Source organism: Monodelphis domestica, chromosome 4, assembly GCF_027887165.1.
Source record: "Monodelphis domestica isolate mMonDom1 chromosome 4, mMonDom1.pri, whole genome shotgun sequence".
Lineage (NCBI taxonomy): Eukaryota > Metazoa > Chordata > Mammalia > Didelphimorphia > Didelphidae > Monodelphis > Monodelphis domestica.
In genome coordinates, this window is record NC_077230.1 from 303,674,463 (window position 1) to 303,696,493 (window position 22,031).

Consider the following 22,031-nt stretch of genomic DNA (forward strand, 5'->3'; position numbering starts at 1 on the left):
GGGTTTCATACAGCTTGGTCCATGCTCTTGGGTCATATGTTTTTCATTGCATAATGGCAGCTGTGAGAAAATTTTGAGAATCTTCTGTACCTTTCCTTTTTTTATGCAGATATGTGCATGTCTCAAGTATTTGGCAGCAGCTGCTGTTGTTGCCCATTAAATGGTGGGTTGTGATATACCATCTTCCTGCTGTCTCCCATCTAATTAAAGAGGCAAAATTGCTACTTACTCAGCCTTCAGTTCCTTTTCACAACTTCTTGATGTCTTAAAATAAATAAATACTTTGTTTGCTTAGATGAGAAAAAGGTAGACATCTTTACCACTGTGAGTCTGTATCAAAGAGGAGAGTCCACACCAGTGTACTGAAACAAACATTAGGTTTTTTCCCCTACCTAGTTTTCTCTCTTTGATTGAGCATCTAATGGGTAGGCAGGTAATGAAGAGTGTAAAGTGTGGGTCTTAAATAGGTATAGAAGTAAAACATGGTTACAAGAAACCTAGGTGGAAGACACTTTCCTTGTTAAAAGAAGTAATTAGACTAATAATTGTGGAAGAAAGCTAGTTCTTGAGTACTCCATAGATTCTGAAATGGATGAAGATACAGATTAATTGGAGATGTCACTTTCAATCAGTGGGGAAGAATGATTTTAATCATTTCCATCCAATATTTCTCTCCAATGTTTGAGTTACAACCCACATGTGGTATTTGTGTATGTATGTATATACGTATATAATATATATACACACAATACATATTAACATATATTGCATATGTATATGTGTATATATGTATATATATACCCCATATATTGTATATATATAAATATAATCTATATTCATGCCTCTTTGTGGTTCTGGAGAATACTAATCATGTTTTTTGTTGAGTGGGCAAGCAAACATAATGAGACCCAACATCCTATGTCAGTAAGGTATTAAAAATACCTTCCTCAAAATGCCCAAAGGCTCTCATTTGAATGCATGGCAGTTTTGTAGCATATCCAGGTATTATTTTCATTCTTGGCTTAAGCCATCTTTGCGGTGAACCATCCAAGGGTAAATATGTATATTGTGTACTTCAGAGTAATGTTTTACTCCTTTGATTAAGGAGCCTCTAAATCCATGAGGAAGGTATATGTACTTTATACAGCTAAACTTCTTCACAGTAGAGGTTTTTGCTTTTTGTTTGTCTTCTTTTGCTCTTTTAATTATTTTGTTGTTAACTAACCTTCTTAAAGAGGCATTCCCAGTTAATTTGCATCTTGATGTGTGAGATGGCATAAATGTTAGCATGGTGCCTTGCGCATAGCAGTCAAATTAATTAAATTAAATTGAATTGATTGAAAGTGAAATCTGTAACTGTAGTTGACTGGAGATGTATTTTCTCAACATTCAGCCCTTTAGAAATATGTTGATCAGGCAATATGATGTAGAATTCTCTTGTCAAAGAGCATTGAACTGTCAAATTGGGTCTCAAATACCTTAAAAAATGTTAATAACAATTATTCCTATCTTTATAAGGTTTGGCTAAATTGAGAGACTTCCTATTTTATTTATTGTAGGGGGAAATTAATCCTAAATTTAAATTTCTTAGAAATTGAATTTCTTATACTGATTTGTTGAAAACATAAACCTTGATTTGATCATTTATAATTTCACTAATTTAGTGATAGCTTAGACCCCTTTTAATTGCTTGTTAGTTTGTTTATGCATAACAAACCCATAATTCACCATAATAGTATTTACCATTACTGATGAATTTTACATATGAATAAAGTGTTTTTATAAGGTAGACTTGGAAAATATACACAGGCCATTTTGCACAACTGTTGTAAGATTTGCCAATTTCTAGGCTTCTCTGTTATCCAATAATTCCTGTTTTGAATAAAAAAGAAAGAGATTTGGGAAAGGAAACTATTCTGAGGTATTGGCAACTACTATTTAAAATACTAGCAGGGAGGATATTGTTGGATATAGGAGTTTAGAGAGGAGATTCCACCTTGGTTTTGATTTTAGTTTCATTCAAATCAGCTCAGTCATGGAGATTCTTACCCATCTTGATTAGTTCTTAGCAAAAAGGAACTGAAGGCTAATGGACAAGAAAAACAAATGCACAATTTGCACACCCTGTAAGAACACATGTTGAAGACTGAGGGAAATTCTTGACTTTTCCTCACAGCTTCTTCCAGTGTTATGCAATGGAGGATATCTTACCCAAGAGTGTGAACATATAGTGACTGCATGCTTCTGAGAGCCCTATTACATGGTAAGTCATTTTCTTTATTATATACAAAAGTAAGCTGCCAGTGCAGTACCTTGGTTAAGATTTTAATTCCACAGAATTTTGGAAGGAAAGAATAGAGCAAAGATTTTTACAACAGCCTTGCCTTGTTTTTAATTTAATATGCCTCTCACTACAGTGAAAACATGCATGTACCAATCTCTTCTGAGACTGTAGAAAAATCATCCGAGCACATTTGGAGATATTACTTTCATATTGGATTATAACTGATTGCTTTAATGATAATTGATTCAACAAGCATTTATTAAGAGCTTACTATGTGCCAAGCACTGTGCTAGGGAATAGGGATACAAAGACAATTATAAAACAGTCCCTGCCTACAAGGAATTTACTTTCCACTGGAGGGAAACAACATTTAAGCAAATAAGCAATTTCAAAATATATACAAGGTAAGTAAGAAATAATTTTGGAGAAGGAGATACACTCAAATTAGGAGTGTTAGATGAGGTCTCCTGTAGAAGTCATACCTAAGGTGAGTCTTAAAGAGATTCCTAGAGGTTTTGGAACCTAAAAATTGGCAGTTCATTCATTGGAAGAGGAAAAACATTCCAAGAATGAGAGACAGTCATTTCAAAGGCTCAGATACAGGAGATAAAAAGTCACATTGTGGCACATAATATGTGAAAAGAAGGGATGTATAATTAGCCTGGAAAAGGAAGTTGGAACCCTATTTGGCTTTAAATGACAGACAAAGGAGTCTGCATTTTGTTCCAGAGGTTAGGGAACCACTGGAGTGTTTTGAAGAAGAGAGTAACATGATTAGTTATGTTCTTCAGAAATAACAATTTGGCAGCTGTATGGATTTCCAGAGGAGAAACTGGATGGGGTTAGGTGGGGGAGGGAAGAGCAGGGAGGTGAGAAAGAGAGAGAGAGAGAGAGAGAGAGAGAGAGAGAGAGAGAGAGAGAGAGAGAGAGAGAGAGAGAGAGAGAGAGAGAGAGAGAGAGAGAGAGAGAGTTGATGATGATGATGATGATGATAAACCAAAGTCTCCATGTTGTGAGTAGAGAGAAAGGGATGAATGCAAGAGATCAAGAGATGATGTGGGGATAAAATCAACAAGATTGACCTCTGATTAAATGAGGATCTGTGAAAGAAAACCCTGGAGGACAATGATGAAATTGTAAATCTGGGGGACTAGAAGGATGGGATGCTTTCAACCAAAGTAGGAAAATCAGGAAGAAGGATAGGTTTTAGGAGGAAAGATAATGAGTTCCATTTTATACAGACTGAATTTGAGATGCATGTGCAAGAGAGATGTTCAGCAGGCAGGTGGAACTTAAAAAAAGAGATGAGAGTTAGATATGTAGATTTGGGACTTCAATCAATTAACAAACACTTATTAAGTGCTCACTATGTATTAGGCACACACAAAAAAAGGAGGAAAATCAGTCCCCCTTTCACTTTCAAACTACTGGGGGAAGCAACATGCAAATATGCATCAACAAGATTACACAGGATAAATTTGGGATAATCTCAAAAGAAGACCCTAAGATTAGCCAGAACAATTTACAGGTGTTTTGTTCTTTTTTTTTTTTTTTTAAGCTGAGCTAAAAACAGTTGAAAAAGTAGATTTTAAATTAACATTTTGTGAGGGAAGAAAGATTAATTAAAATTTGGACTTTACACATAACACTACTGTAACTAGATTAGGATTTCTTATGAGGAAGTAAAAGAATTCATCAGCATAAAGTTTAAGAAGATACTGAAAGTTCTGATCCAGAAGTGGTTTTAATCACTCCCTGTAGCCATTCCACTACAGCTTTTCTCTGGGCTACCAACAGGCTCTCAATCCTGAGAGACGTTAAGAAGGATAAGTGACAATCTTACTACCTTATAAATGGTACAGTTTTGAGTTGCCAGTACTGCCTACGTATTTATATTTGTGATTGTAATCTTTTTTTTTTAATAACTTTTTTCCCCAGTACCTATTGTAAAGCAGACTTGGGAAGAGCAGGCAAGTCTCATTGAATACTACAGTGATTATGCAGAGAAATCGATTCCAACTATAGATCTGGGAGTGCCTAACACAGAAAGAGGTGAACAGCTAATTTTATTAGTGCTTTTGTAAGAAATGTTTCATCCGATAAATTAAGACAGAAAATGTTTATTCTCCAAGTAGATTATAATTCCACCTCATACTTTTTCTTCTCTCCCAGTGGTTTTTTAAAGCATTGCTTTTACATCAACAACAAAGGATTAATGTAGTTGGAGTATATAGAAATTATATCTACATAATGCTTAGTTTATATATACCCACATGTATGTGTTTATATATGCATATAGATATATGTTTATATTTCATATCTTCATATTGTGTCTTTTAAAAATCTTGTCATTATAATTAACAGTACTACCACATATCTTATACGTAGATTCTTTTCTTATTATTGTTCAGTAAGGTTTGACTCTGTGACTCTATTTGGAGTTTTCTTAGCAACAATACTGAAATGGTTCCTTTTCCAGCTCATTTTACAGATGAGGAAACTGAGGCAATCAGGGTTAAGCAACTTGCCATGGATCACATAGCTAATAAATATCTGAGTCTAGATTTGAACTCAAGGAGAGGAGCCTTTCTGGTTCCAAGTTCATTGTGCCTGGCTGCCCCATACATAGTTACCTGTTTTCAAAGAGTTGAATTGTAGTGATGGCATTATCTGGCAGTTTTGTGAATTTAGCAGCTCTGACTGTTTTTCATGCTTTCTGAGCCCCAAAGGATTATGTTTCTAAAATTCTGTGGAGACACCACCAGATGGTAGTCTCACTTATCTTGGTGACTTCAGACTTGCTAGTCATTCTAGTGAATGTGACTTGTAGAATACAGACCAAGCTCATCTTCTTGGGTAATTAAACATTTTATTAGCAAAAACAAACAAAACAAAAAAACAAAAAACAACTTCATATTATCCATAGTACTTAATAGAAACCAGAAGCAGTTGGGGAAAATTGGAAGTGTTTTCTAAAGAAACACAAGGACCTATGATAAAAATATATGAGCAATTAACTTTGTAGAGCTTATTTAGTGTATTCTCTCAGCCTTCCAATCAGTCTCATCAATTCTCTCCTTTTCTCCATTGTCAGAAATCTCCATCATCTTCACTTTTTATCATTATACCTTTTGAGGGCTTTGGAATCCAGGTCAACACTGAAGCTACCAGCAGCTTTGGCAATGGATGGACTGGATGTTTGTACTCTTATAGCCAGGAAACATCAGTGCTTTTGTTTCCTGAATTTCTTCTGGAAAGCCTTTGCGTGTGGGCTGATTCTTTCTATTTCAGGATGCCTTAGTAGGAACCAACCTAATGGTTTAGCTAATGATTTTATCTAGACCTACCTTTGGCTAGTTTGGAAAGAGTCTCCAAGCCCACCCTCATCCCTAGATTTTTTCCTATTTCTAGCTGGACCAAGGGACACAGAAGAGAACAGTAAACACTCTCTCCATTTTTGTCTGGTTCAACCTTATGGTATTTTTTATCTCATACCTATGATTAGCATAACCATGGCCTTCAGCCTCTCCTCTGCCTTTTTTTTTTTTTCAAAAGGAATTTGTATTTATCTAGGCATATTTTAGCATATCAGCTTGAGTTCACTTACCTGCTGAGTCTATTCTTTGTTTTCTTAAATAACAAATACATAATAGCAGATTTTTTTTTTTAAGGAAGGAAGGAAGGAAGATAGCAGTTTTTAAACAGGCAATGGCTTTCCTCACAACAGTAAAATGTACTTAATTCATTTATGTTCAATAAATTATTATTTTGATGATTTAAAATCCTGGCAGTACACTGATGTAAATTTGAATATATTATCAGTTTGCTATAGATATGATATAATTGTGGTTAATATCCCATTTAATTGATTATACAATATCTATTTAGTATCTATATTATAAATCAATCTTAATATGTATGTTTCATATTTTAAAATAGGATATGTTAAAATTATTGAATTTCTTTTTTAAACCAAACAGTTGAATGGCTTGAATCTCATCTGTTTTTACCAATACTCTCTCTCCAAAGTAAATTGTTATAAAGATTAAAAGGAATTTTAAAAAGCCATGAGAACAATTAATGTGTAAACTAGATAATCATTTCTTCATTGATCAAACATAGAGATTACATTAATCTCAATAATTTTGTAGTTTTGGCTTTGCCAATTTTGAACGTCTGTTAAAATGAACAACATGGCTGGTTCATATTGTAACTTTTTAAAGCTTTATTCAAAGTTGGTTAGTACAATGCAAGAAAACTCTGGAGCTATTTACAAGAGTATTCTGTATGTGTTGCAAAACCATGTAATTAATTAGTTAGGAGTGGCTTAGACTAAATGACCTCCAAAGTCCCTTCTCACTTTGAAATCCCATAATGCTAAATGTAACTTTTATCTTTGCATTATAATTTGTCTAAATAAAATTAGATGGCACAGTAGGTAGTGTAGCCTAGAGTTAGGAAGTCTTAAGTTCAAAGCTGGTCTCAGACACTGACTAGCTGTATGATCTCTCCCAGCAAGTCACTTTACCCTGTTTTCCTCAGTTTCCTTATCTGTAAAATGAGTTGGAGGAGGAAATGGTAAACCTCTCCATTTTCTTTGTCAAGAAAACCCCAAATGGGGTTATAAAGAGTTAAACATAACTGAACAAGAAGGACGAAAATTAAGGCTTTTTGTTCAATAAAAATAAAACTTGGGCCATTTTTACCTTCAGATGTTTTTCAATTTGTTTCCATTTAGCACATAGTTAATAATACTGACTGCAACTTTCATTCACATAACATTTTATATCAGAGAACATGGTCTGAGCACTGGCCTTTTCATTTGACATCTGTGGATAATCACTATACGTTATCCTGCCTTTTTTTCTTAGGTCATTGTGGAAAAACATTTGCTATTTTGGAAAGATTTTTGAATCATAGCAGTGATTCAACGGCTTGGTTAGTCATTGTTGATGATGATACATTAATAAGGTAAGGATTCATTCTTGTTCTTGTGTGGATATATTTTCAAACCTTAGTTCATATACTTCTACATTTAATCTCTCCTTTGTTCATATTTTCTAATTTGTATTTATAGATATTATGATTAATTTCATGATTAATTTTATTATTAATTTTATCAAATATCCATATACTCATGGTTCTATATAGGCTATTTTTATTTTTAAGATGAAAAAATTTTTAATTGATTTATTTTGTTTTGACACATTAATCTCCTACCAATAAACAATATGATTTTAAAAAGTGTCTTCCCATAAAAAAGTAAAACAATTGAATACATTGATTACTAATAGCAGTATTTGTGCCTTTTCAGTCATATAGTTTATCATGCTAACAGAAGACAAGGTTCTGGTTTTAACCTCAGTAGTACAGAGCCAACATTATTCACTGAATTTGGCCTGTGTTCTGTTGGTCTTTTCGCATTGTCTTCTTTTACATTATTCTGTTCCCTTTGCCCTCTATCAGTTCATACAGATCTCATGATTCTCTGAAATCTTCATGTTTCTTATATGTTTCTTATGGAGGCCATTTATTTTTATTTAACTTCAGGCTTATAACACCCATTTCAATACTCTGTATTGTAATGATCAACATGGTTATTTCCTATATGTGACTGAGGTCCTCAAAAGCAGAAAATTCCCAAAGATAGCCCTTGTTGTTGACTCTAGACATCTGAACACATCCATAACTTAAAGTCTGAAACAGATTAATCAAAATATTACCTGGCATAATCTCCTGGAGCAAATGCTTAGTAAGGGAGTGTCTTTTCCTCTGTGCACAAAAACTTTCCTCTCATAAGTTCCTCCTTGGATGCCTCCAACTTGTCCAGAGGTGATCCTGGGCTCCAGAAGCTTCTGAAGATGCTGGCGAGCTGAAAAGCCTTCCCTTCCAATGATGATCAGTTTGTCTGTCAGTTGAGAACTAATTAAATTTAGGGAGCCGGTCACCATATGAGTAGTGAATTGAAAACTATCTCCTACGTTGTTGATGGGGTTGCTGTCTACCTCAGTGGAAATAGGAAACACCTGCTGGCACAAAATCATAACTCCTCAAAATATATCAAACCTTTATTATTTAGTTTTAAAAGCAACTTGACTAATTTGTATTTTTATGCAAGATTTGAGAGAAAGATCTAGGCAACATAGCCTTTTAAAGTGCCTTTAAAATAGGGGGAAGAGTGTGCAGAGAGCAGTATAGAACTATTCCCTACTCCCCTTGTCCCATCTGAGGACCAATTGCTGATTTCTATCATTTTCTTAATTGCCTCCATCAGCTTTTTGAACCCCAGTTATAATAAATTTTCTTACAGCTAACATGTAATGCACAGCAGGTGCTATGGGCCATGAAACATTCATCCAGAAATTGTGTTTGAAAGGAGCAATTGTTAATTATACATATCGTTGACATTTTAGTATCTCCAGGCTCCGGAACTTACTTAGCTGTTATGACTCAAAAGAACCAGTGTTTCTGGGAGAGCGTTATGGCTATGGATTGGGAACTGGCGGATACAGCTACATCACTGGAGGAGGAGGGTAACTGAATTTTGAGCTGATTCTGAATCTTATGCTTAATATTTATCTGTAATGGTTCTGAATTCTGTGTTCCATGATGTTAATGGGTTTGCTTCTGTGTAAATTTTCTGTTTTTGAAAAATAAGTGAATTATTTAGGTAAAAAAAAAATTTACGACATGGAGCTCCCTGTATGAAAATTCTCACTACTTCTGTAAGTTGGTTGACAACTCCGAGGGAATTGCCTGAGGCAAAAAGAGCAAAAATAACTTGCTTAAGGTCACAAGTAGAATTTTAATTCATGTCTTTCTGATACCATTTCTATCGCTCTAACCACTATACTGTCATAAACTTCTAAAAGAACGTATGTCTAAAGAGAGTATATGAAAATACTCCATATTTCAGAGCACTTGGTAAAAATTACTTGGCAATGGTATATTATTTAAGGTATTTAGCTTCTTTTTAATGGCCGGTGTATTTCTAAAATATGGATCAAAATTGGAGGATTGTAATTTTGGTATTTTATATATACTTTGGGCAGCTAGGTGGCACAGTGGATAGAGTACTTCACCTGGAGTCAGGAAGACCTGAGGTCCAATCCAGCCTCAGACATTTATTAGCTATAAGACCTTAAGCAAGTCATCTAACCTGTTTACCTCAGTTTCCCCATATGCAAAATGAACTGGAGAAGAAAATAGCAAACTACTCCAATATCTTTGCCAAGAAAACTCCAAAAGGGGTCATGAAGAGTTGGACACAACTGAAAATTACTGAACAACAACAGTTCACTTTTGTTTTTCTGGATACAGGGGGATGATATCTAGAAAAGCTTCCTAGAATGACATCTAAATGCCTTCTTTCTGAGATGACTCTCAACTTATCCTGTGTATTTCTCATTTAAACATGGCACTTTTCATGTTGTCCCTTAGAGCAGGGATTTTTTTTTGGGGGGGGGGGTGTTTGTTTTGGGCCTTTCTTTGTATTCTCACCTTTTAGCACAGTTCTTACCTAGCTCTTAGTAGATGCTTAGTCAATGCTAATTGACTAACTAATATAATTATGGCACCTTTAAAGGGCAGAGACTCTCAGATCTAATAGTCTATGATCTTATCCATCTCCAATGCTCCTTCCTTTGTGTAGCCTTCTGTTTCTCCCTCTAAACCAATAGGATGTCTCCCATCCCATCATTGGCAGTTGGTATAGGAGAGAGAGACAGAGAAGAGGGAGGAAGAGACAGAGACAGAGACAGAAACAGACAGAGAACCTCAAAGAAAGGAAGACCTGAATTTGAGAACCATCTAGCTGTGGTCACATACTATTTGTTCAACTTATAGTCTTAGAGAATTGCTAAGAACTGAGCACACTGAGAGACTGTTGCATAAAAGGTGCTGACCAGCATTGACAGAGGGATTTTCCTCATCTAGGATTACCCAATACCACTGAAATCAAGCATTTTACCCCTAATCTTATTCCATGCATCGCTGTCATGCTGGGCACATAGTAGATATAAATATTTGATGATAGATCTTATTCTTATTTAATCCTGTTACTCAGTCTACCTCGACACATTTGGATTTATCCTATTGAGCCCTTTCTTTTTTGAAGGTGGGGGACTGAAAGATAACAAGTTAAATGATGAAATCCAGAAATTCTGCTGTAAGATTGAGTTTAAGTAGAAGGGAAAAGATATAGTCTTGGTGGGAGAAGAAATACATATAGTCACACAGTGAAAGACAGAAGAAGATGGATCATAGAAGGGAGAGAACAAATATTTATTAAACAAACATTTATTAAATAAATTAAATTTATTAAATTATTTTAAAAATAAATTTAAAATTTATTAAATAAAATTAAAAATACATATTACATGCCAAGCAATAAGCTCAGTATTTACACATGTTAACTAATTTTATCCTCACAACAACTCTAGGAGGTAGGTGCTGTTATTATGCCCCATTTATATTTGGATCTAAGGAAAACAGAACTTAAGTGACTTTTTCAGAGTCATAAAGCTAATAAGTATCTGGGGCTAGATTTGAACTCAAACCTTTCTGAATTTATCCTGTCCCTTGCACCACTGCCTCATAGAATAAGCTCTTGAACCCAGAGCCAAAATATTTAATTAGAGAATGCTAGATAAATTAGTTCTTGGGAAAGAACCCCAGAAGACACTTCCCAGTTGTTTTTTCTCATGTAGAATGCTGACCTTTATTCTTTGATGTATTAATTTCCTGGTAGAACTTCAGGCAAATCCCTCCTTCCTGTTTCAGTTTTTCTAATTAAAAAATAATAGAGATATTAAAGGAAATCAAAGTGTTAGACTTCTAGCCTCTAAACATCTTTTAAATATTAAAAAAATAGCTTACAGGATGGATATAAGGGTTTTTTTGTGGCACATTATTATGGATAATTTTCCATGTCTTGACAGCTTAATATCTTTTTTCACTAATATCTTAATAAAAAGTTTTATTACAAGTCCACATGTGCTTGGACTATTGGATCACTTATTTAGCTAGTACTCAGATTGTGTAGAAAGAAGTTACAGATTTTCTAACAGTGAATTTTACCCTTGGCTTGTACTTTGCCGAGTCAAACTTTTTAGAATCCATAGTCAAACAAATATATAAAATTATAAAGACCTTCCTCTATTTCTACTTTCCCCATAAGTTTATGAGAGGAAAATAAAGGAACTGAGTGCTGGATTTGTAGGGAAAGGATGGAAACACATATTTATTAAGTGTCTAGCCAGGCATTGTGCTAAATGTTTTACAAATATTCTCTTATTTGATCATCACAACCACCTTGAGAGGTAAATGCCATTATTATCCCTATTTTGCACTTGACAAAATTGAGGCAGACAGAGCTAAAGTGACTTGCCCAAGGACACACAACTAGTAGGAATATGAGTCCAATTTTGAATTCAATTCTTCCTGTTTCCAAATTCAACACTCTAACCACTGTACCACTTAAGGTGCAAAATATCTAAATAGACCTTCATCTGTGAAATGAGAGGGTTAAACTTATTATCTCTAAGACCCTTTGAGCTCTATATCTGTCATCCATCCATTTATTTAATTAATTAATTAGTTGAAAACCTTTCCCTTCTGCCTTAGAAGAGCAGTAAGGACTAGGCAATAGGGGTTAAGTGACTTGTCCAGGGTCACACAGCTAGGAAGTATCTAAGAGCAGATTTGAAGCCAGGACCTCCTGTTTCTGGGCTTGGCTCTCAATCCACCTAGCCATCTAGCTACTCCCTAAATATTTAATTTAAAGTAAGTTGAGATAGTCAACTTTATTCATAGTGTTGTCCACCCCTTTGTTCCTTGTTTATATTTTTTTTCACTCTGGATTTTCATGATACTATCTTTTGGTTCTCTCTCTACTTGCCTAGCTATTCTTTCTCATTATCCTTTAATGGTTGATCATCCATATCATTCTTCCTTATCCTGACCCATAGTGCTCTCTCTTGGGTCCTCTTCTCTCCACATTCCAGTGATTTCATTGGCTTCTATGATTTCAATGATCATCCATTGGCAGATGATGACTTTCCCATTTTAGATCCCATTCTGTTCTTTCTTTGGAACTTCATTCCCACATCTCCATCTCTTTGAGTATTTTTAACTCTTTATCTTAGGGACATCTCTAACTCAACATATATAAAAAAGAATTAATTATCTTTTCCTGAACTTCCCTATTTCTGTCAATTTTTGGAATGCAAGGTTCACTGTCTTTGCATTATCCTTGGTTCCTGATTCTCCCTTACTCCCTATTTTCCCTTTAGTTGTCAAATTTTGTCATTTCTACTTCCACAAAACTCTTCATTTTTTGCTCACATGACCACTACCCTAGATCAAGGCTTCAGCATCTCCAGAGCTTCCTCATTGATCTGCTTGTCTTGAGACTCTTCCTTCTCCAATTCATATACCATTCAGCTACTGAAATAATTTTCCTAAACCACAGATATGACCATGTTATGCCATTATTCAATAAACTCTAGTAGTTCCCTTTTGTAAGTTCCCTTGCCTTAAAGTTAAAATGGAATTTCCTCTGGCTTTTAAAACCATTTGTAGATTGGCTCCAGACTACTTTAAAATCCTTCACATCCTGGCTCCAGCCCAATGCTTTAGCCTATTTATTTAGCCTTATTATATATCTTATTCCCCTTCCAGCCAAATGAGATTTCTTCTTCTCCCTCATTTGGGACACTCTCTGTTCTCTGGACCTTTACACTGGTTGTTTCCGATACCTAGAAGTTACTCTCTTCTTTCATCTGCCTCACAGAACCTCTTATTTCCTTCAGGGCTAGCTCAATTAGCTTCTACAGGAAGTCTTTTCTGAGACCTTTCTCAACTCCTACTTTCCTCCTCTCCCAAATTAACTTGTCTATATTTTGTATATTTTCTTATAAATTCACATGCCATTTCCCCAGCTCCTGTTTGTCCTTGTGTCCCCAAATGTCCTACCTGGCACATGATAGGTATTTAATCCATGTGAGTGAGGGCTCTGTGTCATCAAAACTTTGAGTCTCCCCTAGGACCTAGTACACATTAGGTATATAATAATAGTAATTTTAAATGAATGTTTATTGAATTGAATGGAAAATATGCCTTTTGTTTGACTATGATAAAAATCACATTTACTTCCCCCTCTCCCCCATGGCCACTTTAAAAAAAGCCTGCCTATTAAGAGATCTGTTTTGCCCTAATATTAGTTAGTCCCACAAGGGATCTCTTACCAAAACACATCTGACTGAACTCTCCAGAGCTCAAGTCTAATTGATCTGAACCAATAGAAAGCTGTTGTTGCCAACTTGACATGACTCTCATAGCCAGAGGGAAACGAGCACTTTCTAAAAAAGGAAGAGGCAGTGGAGTGGCATGGCTTTCTAGTTGTTTTCCAAGTCTTTGGATATTGTTATTTCCATTTATTAGTAATAAAAATTTGTTTTCTTCACTTAAGAATTTAGGGGTAATTTTGAAGTTTTATGAATTCTTTTCATTCCAAAGTCTAGAATTGAGTGATTATCTGGAAAACTTTTAACAACTTTAGGTAAACTTTTTTTTTCTTTGGTTGGGGTAGGGAGAGGAGAAAAAAGCTTGTCTTTATGTGTCTTTCACTTCATGAGTTGGGGGCGGGAGAGTTGAAGGTGTCCTTAATATTAGGATGGCTCAGATAGGTTCCCCTCATGCTGATCTTTCCTAGTTCCCAAGATCCCTCAAAGAAATAACGAGGCTCAAACCAGAATCATCCAGAGAAGTGTTGCAACTTGCTCAAAGTAACAATTTAATGATAGAACTTGGACAATAAACTGTGGAAAGAAGAGTCTTACAATTTCTCATAGGATTCTATTAACCAGTAGAGAATGAGCCCAAAGGAGGGTCAGCCAGGATGATAAAGACATTAAAAGCCATGTTATAAGGAGGATCTGCTGAATGAACTGAAGCTATTGAGTCTGAAGGAGAGAACACTCAGGGGCAACATGATTGCTCTCTTCACATTTATAGCTTTTAACAGAACCACTAATGGGAAGAGGGATTTGCCTTAGTTTATTTGGTACCATGAGAGACAGCTCAGATTTCTGAGTTATAATTAAAGGGAATATAACTTTGGAAAACTTATGTGTAAATTTGTTATTGGAATAAAATAAACTTTTTTAAAAGTAAAAAAAAATTAAAGGTAAACTGTGCCATAAGAAATGGTAAGCACATTAATTTTTTAAAAACTTGGGAAGACCTACATGAAATCATGAAAAATGAAACAAATAGAAACAAGAGAACATTATATACAACTACAGATTTACTACTTGAACAATAACTTGTGAATGTTCACTTCCAGAGAATGAACTGAGAAATGGGAACACAAAAAGTATAATATATACCTATCTTCTTGATGGATGGTTATACCTGCTGTGGTATGGGGACAGGAGGGAGTAGCTAAGATACCTGGAAATAAATTCTCTTAACAAAATAAAAAAATAAAGGAGCCTGATTTTAACTCAACTTAAAGAGAAATTAAGACCCATAGTTTGCTTCTGCACATACCTTTTACTGGATGTATTTAAACAAGGACTGAGTAATCACCTTCCAGAGGTGATGTAGAGGGAATTCCTGCATGAGGTAGATGATTAGACTGATTGACTACCTTTTCAAATCCTAATATTTTGTGATTTTCAAAAATCTATTTTCCTTACCCTCACTAAGGAGCTCACTGGACAAGAAGTGCCCAGTGGCAAGGCATTAATAGCCTCTATGATTTAAGGATGTCCCTGAGATGTAGAGGCTTGTGGCTTATCCAAAGACAATTTCAATGTGTGTTGTCATGGAGAGTTCCAGTACCAAGGGAGTGTTTTAATTTTCTAGCTGATGATTTGAAAAAGATAGGACTTGAGGCAACATGTTTTTGCCAAGAAGTTAGAAATGTATAAAGAAGTAAAACTTTTCCCCCAAGGAAAAAGTCTGTTTAAAATTTAGAATATTTATGCAAGTGTTAATATTTGACAGAAAGCACAAAAACAATTTCTTTTGTATAGGGTAATTATGAAGTGGCCTCTGAGCCCCAGAGAAACCACTCTTTTATCATAATGAAAAATGTGTCTCTATTGAACCAGATTTCTCTATTCAAGTAAATAAATGGTCATTGAAGTTCCCCTTGTTTGTTTGTTATTTTTCTCCATGTCTTTCCCTATTAGTATGGTCTTTAGCAGAGAAGCAGTTCGGAGACTTTTGGCCAGTAAGTGTCGATGCTACAGTAATGATGCCCCAGATGACATGGTGCTTGGCATGTGTTTCAGTGGTCTGGGAATCCCGGTGACACACAGCCCTCTCTTTCATCAGGTAAAAGGATTGTTTTTCATGCCGCTAAAAATAAATTTATTTTCCCTGGAGGATTCTGTTTTCCTTCCTTCACCATTTTTTCTTTGAATAGTTTTGGGATTTTTGCATAAAAGTTCCAAAAGGGTATCCTATGAAAGTCATTTTGAGAGGTGCAGGAATGGAATGAGCTAATGTATCACATGCATTATAAAGGTGGGATTAAGATAGAGAGTATAACAATTGGTATATGAGAAGGGTCTTTCCCACATCAGGGACCAGGGAAAGCCTGCCCCCGCCCATAATCTTGGACATTTTAAAACCAAAATATATATATATATATATATATTCACTATTCACTCATTTGAGGATAAATGTCGTGGGTAAACCTATGTAAAGAGTAAATTTTATGGTTGGACTGAATATATACATTTTTAGTTGGTCACCAGGAATTTAAATTCTAAATCCCAATGAAATACTCAAGTCCGAATGGAATTTCATGGTGGTTAGAAGGAAGAAATTAAGAATGAGAGAGAAAGAGATAAAGGGAAGAGTAGCTGCCCTGGCTTGTTCTGAACCAGGCAGGAGTTCAGAGGCCTCAGCCAAGGGGTCTCTCCAGAGGCTAGTGACTCCAGAAGCCAAGGGAAAAGGAGTCAGTCTTATCACTCACCATGTGATTGTCTAAAGCAGGGGTCTCCAAACTATGGCCCGCGGGCCACATGCATCCCCCTGAGGCCATTTATCCAGCTCCCACTGCACTTCCCAAAGGGGCACCTCTTTCATTGGTGGTCAGGAAGAGGAGCACTGTATGTGGGGGCACCACAAAGTGCTGCATCACTCACATACAGTACTACTTCCAGTGACATAATCCTTTGCATGGCGCCTTGTTCTGAGAGTAACTGAATGAGAATGAGGCACCACGCAAAGGATTATGTGGCTGCACAATGGAAGACGTCAGCATGGTGAGCAGTGATCTGGGGGAGGGGATTCCGCACTGTGTATATTGATGCCCAGTATAGTGGTGGCAGTGATGGGCTTGTGTGTGATAGGCCCATCACAGACAGCACTGCAGCCTCCACTATCCCAGAGAGCGGTATACAGTGTCACAGGCCCAGCACTGCCTCCAGTACTGTATACAGGCATCAGATAGCAGTGATCTGGCCTGTGACATCAGTGGTGGGCCTCTACTGTGAGAAGCCCACCACTGCCACTGGGTGTTTTATAAGATACCCCCTGTTTTTTGGGGGGTCAAATTAATATAAGACAGTGTCTTATTTTCAGGGAAACACAGTAGTACAATGGCCCTCATACTCCCCTAGATGCACAACATGATGGCCCCTATTATAGGGGCCATTATGTTGTCAGTTTGTTGATTTAAATTTACTTGTTCTTTATTTTAAATATTATATTTGTTCCCATTTTGTTTTTTTTACATTAAAATAAGATATGTGCAGTGTGCATAGGGATTTGTTCATAGTTTTTTATAGTCTGGCCCTCCAACAGTCTGAGGGACAATGAACTGGCCCCCTGTATAAAAAGTTTGGGGACCCCTGTCTAAAGGAAGCAGTCTCAGGTCTCATGCTGAAGCTCCTCCAAGGTTGGTTCCACACCCAAGTCCCTCTCATGGGAAGGGACATGAAATATAAAGGCAGTTCTTTACCTCACTTCCTGTGTCTCTACATGTACCAATGGTGGCTTAAACTTGGCTTTTGGACAGCCCAAGGGGTCAGTCAGTTGTTTCTGATTTGTCACTTGCTATCCCAACTGGGTCATAGACCTTCCTCTCCCACACTTAATCCTTAAGTGGGGGTGTATACATTCCTGGCTGCTAAAATTCTAAAGACTAAGCAGGGTGGAGTAAATCTAAAATTCACACCTAATTGCATTGCTCTGCCTTGGTCTGAGTTCTTTTTTCTGAATTAATTTTGTTTTTAATTTAACAAACCCTCAAATAAAATGGTTATTTCCATATACATGGTAGAACAGAAAAAGATTATACATGAAATTTTAGATCTCTATTAAATACATCTTGCTCTTTTTTAAAAAGCACAGAATAAGTTCAGTTTGTAGGTTTCACAGCTCTTGAATTTAATTTTGCCTGCATATGTAACTTTGCCTTCTTTTCTGGTGTTCTTACACTCAGTTTTGCAGCTTCTTGGTTGGATTTTCACCCTTTTTACTCTTATTACCTCTAGTGTGTTAAACTTTTGTGTCCCAGGAGAGGATGCATCCCTTGTAAGGGGGCGGGGTGAGGAAGAAGGAGAAGCAGTAGTGATTTCCACAAGGCATCGGTGGGATATTAGATTCATCACTGTAACCTCTGGGAAGATATGTTCTTCTTGCATTATTTTTAGTAGTCCCTTGAAAAGTAGGTCTATGAATGTGTTTATATTCCCAAAATGAAATCTCTGTTCTATACTTGGATTAATAACATCAGTGCTTTCAACACCTACAGTATGCTTTTCTTAGAGAAACTCAGAGCATCTTGGCACTTGAAAAATGTAAATGTATGTCTACTTTAGATGCCATAACAAGCTTTGAAATGGTATTTAGACCCTGATTTTAGATCCAACGGAATTCATATTTTATGTCACTGCCAAGCAGCAAATGCTACCCCTATTGATATAAAAATTCGAGCATGACAGGTATAGCACTGGAGAACAGAACTCTAGTGAGGCAGAGAAAGAATTTACATTATTGAATGAGTTAGACTCTCCTTTAGCATCCTTGAATGCTGTAAGCAAGGATAAAAATAGCTCTTTAATGATCAGCCTAGGAAACCTTCCTTGACAAAAGGACATCTTTCCTATTCATTCAAAATCTTGTCTGATCATACCTATTCTAAACCCTAGACACAGGAGGTTACAAAGACCTAGAAAAGCAGATGAGGTTCTTTAATCTTTGTCTCTCAAGTGAAAAATGAAAAAAAATTATTAAAACTCTTAGAGTAGAAGAGATATCATCCATCACTGCATTAACATGACTATTCTTAGATTTGAGCAGCAGCCTTGGCTTTCTAGGGAAAAAATTGGCCAATAAAAGGAAGAAAAGGGAAAAGAACAATATTAGAATAGAATATTATGATCCTGCTTAGGAAAGGGAAGGCAAGAACCATATATTCTACTCTCCTATTCTTTCCAGCAAAAAGAAAATAATTCTATTTTTTTGGTATAAATTCTAAGGAAGAAATTTAAAAGCAATTCATTTTTTACTTTCCTATTCTTAAAATTTCTGATTTGTGTTCCATAGGCATTGTATTTTAAACCTTTCTAAGATTGAAAAATATAACCAGAGCCTAGAATTCCTAGCAAGCTCTATTTTATCTTCTAACATATACAACATCTAACAGAGAGCTTTACATAAATTTGAAAACTAATTTTTTATTTGCATAGTAAATCTAGCATGAAAAAAAACAACAGGGCATCAGGAGAGTTGGGTTCTCATTCCAACCTGTATCCTATCACATGCATTGAAGATAATAATCCATTGACAAGTGGATGCTGATTTTTCAAAAACACATTGAATTCCTGATTTTTTTCTTCTCTTTCCCTTATTTTTTTTATTATTGCTTTTCTTTTGAATATTTGAATTTTTTTCCCCTTTCCTCATTTCTTGTACAAAAGGTACATACAATTAATTTTTTTTCTCTCTCTCTGCAGTAATATAAGTTTAAATATACATACCCAAACAGCTTTAGACTGTGGGAACCTGCCATTTATTGATAAAATGTTATAGGACTATGATTAATGTTTGTGTCTGATTCCAGGAAATGGGATAAAAACAAGGAGCACAGACTTTACCTGAATAGTGCCAAAAGAGCACACAGGAAATACTAATGTGGACTTGAGGTTGCAATGCTTGACATACATTAAGTCGTAGGACTTCCTTGTATCTACACTCTTTACGAAGTACTCATACAAGTACAAAAATTTGACTATCATGCTGGCTCCCTATATCCTTGAGAATGAAAAAAGTCAGACCAGGGAATGACTCTTCCCTATCAAAATAAAATTCTAGTTCCTTTCCTTCTTATGACAACTTCCTGTAGTCTTGGCTGCAAATGGGTGAGTGAAATATTACTGCATTCTGTCCTACAGACTTGTGGGATAGAAATTACTGTAAATTAGACCTTTACAAGGGGCCATTATGAAGTTATTCTGGTTTACTCAATATTTTATAAATAGATTTTGGTATTTTGATTCTGATTTTGAATTTTTTTTCTTCCCTTTCTCCCCAAAGTTTAACTTTCTTCCATATTTTCCCCTTTATATATTTTTGTTTTTGTTTTTTGTTTTTTTTTGAATTCTTTTAATAACTGACTCATATACCCCTATAACTCAACAATGCATCCTGAGCTGAACTGGATTTTTTTAACACCCACTTCAGGGGGGATTGTATTTTAATAAAATTCCAAGATTTTGAAAAGTTTTTTTTGTTTGAGAAACATCTTCAAGGAAGAAGCTTGCTAACTCCTAAATCCAGAGAATGAACTGTTGCAGAAAGATGCCAGAAACCCTACATTACATCAAGATCAAGAATGAACCTTGGGGTGTTGTTGCTTGAACTGAAGATTGATTGAATTTATTTTGAATGTACATTCTTCTGCCAAAGGGGACTGCCCCCTAGTTGGCTTTTGTCAATGTGCCCAGCAAAACATTGGTTTTGCTGTCTCTCTCTATCTCTCCTATTTTTCCCTTATCTCTAACTATTGTAATTTCATAGCTAGTATGTTTACAAGACCCATTGGAGAGGTTAGCCTTCCTTGGGCCTCAGGGAGAATTGTGAATTTCAAAACTACTCAACCCTGTTCAAACCATTCTTTAGAGGATGGGATTTGGCTATTTCCTGATCAATAACAATAGAGATACTTGGAATGACAGAATCAGGTCTTGGAAACTACAATCTCCACCCTACTTAGGGTAACAGGATTTAGGAAGGGCTGCAGCAAAGCTCAAGATTTAATTATTTGAGAATATGACCTTCAACAGGCATGTGCAAAGGGGACAGACCTCTGGGCGGTCCTAGGTTAAGCTAGAGCCACCATTGGCACAGGGGAGACACAGGAAGTGAGGTAGAGGACAGCTGAGGAGTCTGGGGACTTCCTGTGTGGAGGAAAGGAGGTTGTTGGAGCCTGGTGCTTGAGGTGGAGGCCCTGAGACTGTTTCTCCATTTTGGTCACATGAGTGATAGGGACTGATCAGGACTGATCTCTTTTCTTTGCTATCTAAGGCCTTGGGCCTTTGGCCCAGCCTAAGCAGAGGGAGTATTTAAGCCCTATTCCCTTCTCTCCCCTTTCTCTTTCCCTCCCTCTCTAATACCTTTCTTCCTCCTGTTAGTAATGAAAAAAAACTCCATAAAAGGTTGACTGCTGACTTGAGTTTTCATTTAGGAATTACATAATTGAATTCCTTGGCGACCTTAAATTAATATATATAGGTCTTTTAATGTGATTTCCATATCACAAACCTCTGCTCCTCTCTCACTAAGTGACCTAAGGGCAAATCATCTCACTCCTTTGGAACCCAGTTTCCTCCCTTATAAATTAAGGGAGTTGGCTTAGATGGCTTCAGATGTCCCTTCCAATGTCTTAGAGCTATGCTAGACAGAGTGATGGACATATATGGTTCTTTATTGACTCACTGACAAAGTTAACATTCAAGGTTAGCCTCAGACTTCTCTACGTGATTTCAGTGAAAGGGTTATAATGGAATCATGAGTCTAGAAAGGGATACAGAGTAAGTGTGATCCATCTATTTACATCCAAACAGATCTCTTTTCTTAAAAAAAAAAATCAAACCCTAATATAAGGACTTTGATGCAGATCATGTAGTATATTCATTATAATAATTGCAACTAGCATTTCTAAGATGCTGTGACTCAGAATGCTGAGCCTGGAGTCAGAAATGCTTATCTTTGTGAGTTCAAATCTGACTTCAGACATTTATTTACTAGCTGTGTGCCCCATGACAAGTCATTTAACTTTGTTTGCCTCAATCTTTTCATCTGTAAAATGAAATGGAGAAGGAAATGGCAAACCATTCCAGGATCTTTGCCAAGAAAACCTCAAATAGGGACACAAAAAGTCAGACAAACAACAAATTACATGTTACCACCTTTGGACAACAACCCTGTGAGGTTGGTGCTATTATTATCCACATTTTATATGTCAGGAAAATTAAACTTGAAGGAAGTGAAGTGAGTTTTCTATGGTTGCACAGCTAGTAAGTATCTGATGCAGGATTTTAATTTAGATAGTGGAAGAAACCCTAACACCCTGTACCCCCTCCCCCCCCCCCCCCCCCACACACACACAGTTTCAGCGTGGCTTTCTTTATTTGGATTTGGTGGAGTTGGAGAACAGCTAGTCAGTATTTCTCCCTTCATCTGTTCAATATGTCCTGCTTCCTCTTTCTCTAACAGTAACCTG

The 22,031-nt window shown here is 36.1% G+C and overlaps 1 protein-coding gene across 1 annotated transcript in view; it reads left to right on the forward strand.

The window, feature by feature from the left end:
• B3GLCT (beta 3-glucosyltransferase) overlaps positions 1-22,031 on the forward strand; it is a 145,246-nt gene that overhangs the window by 117,519 nt on the left and 5,696 nt on the right. Inside the window, exons 11-14 of the mRNA XM_007495278.3 lie at positions 4,223-4,336; positions 7,156-7,255; positions 8,698-8,817; positions 15,484-15,628. Of these exons, the coding sequence (XP_007495340.2) occupies positions 4,223-4,336; positions 7,156-7,255; positions 8,698-8,817; positions 15,484-15,628 (479 nt within the window). The remainder of the gene's footprint in view (positions 1-4,222; positions 4,337-7,155; positions 7,256-8,697; positions 8,818-15,483; positions 15,629-22,031) is intronic.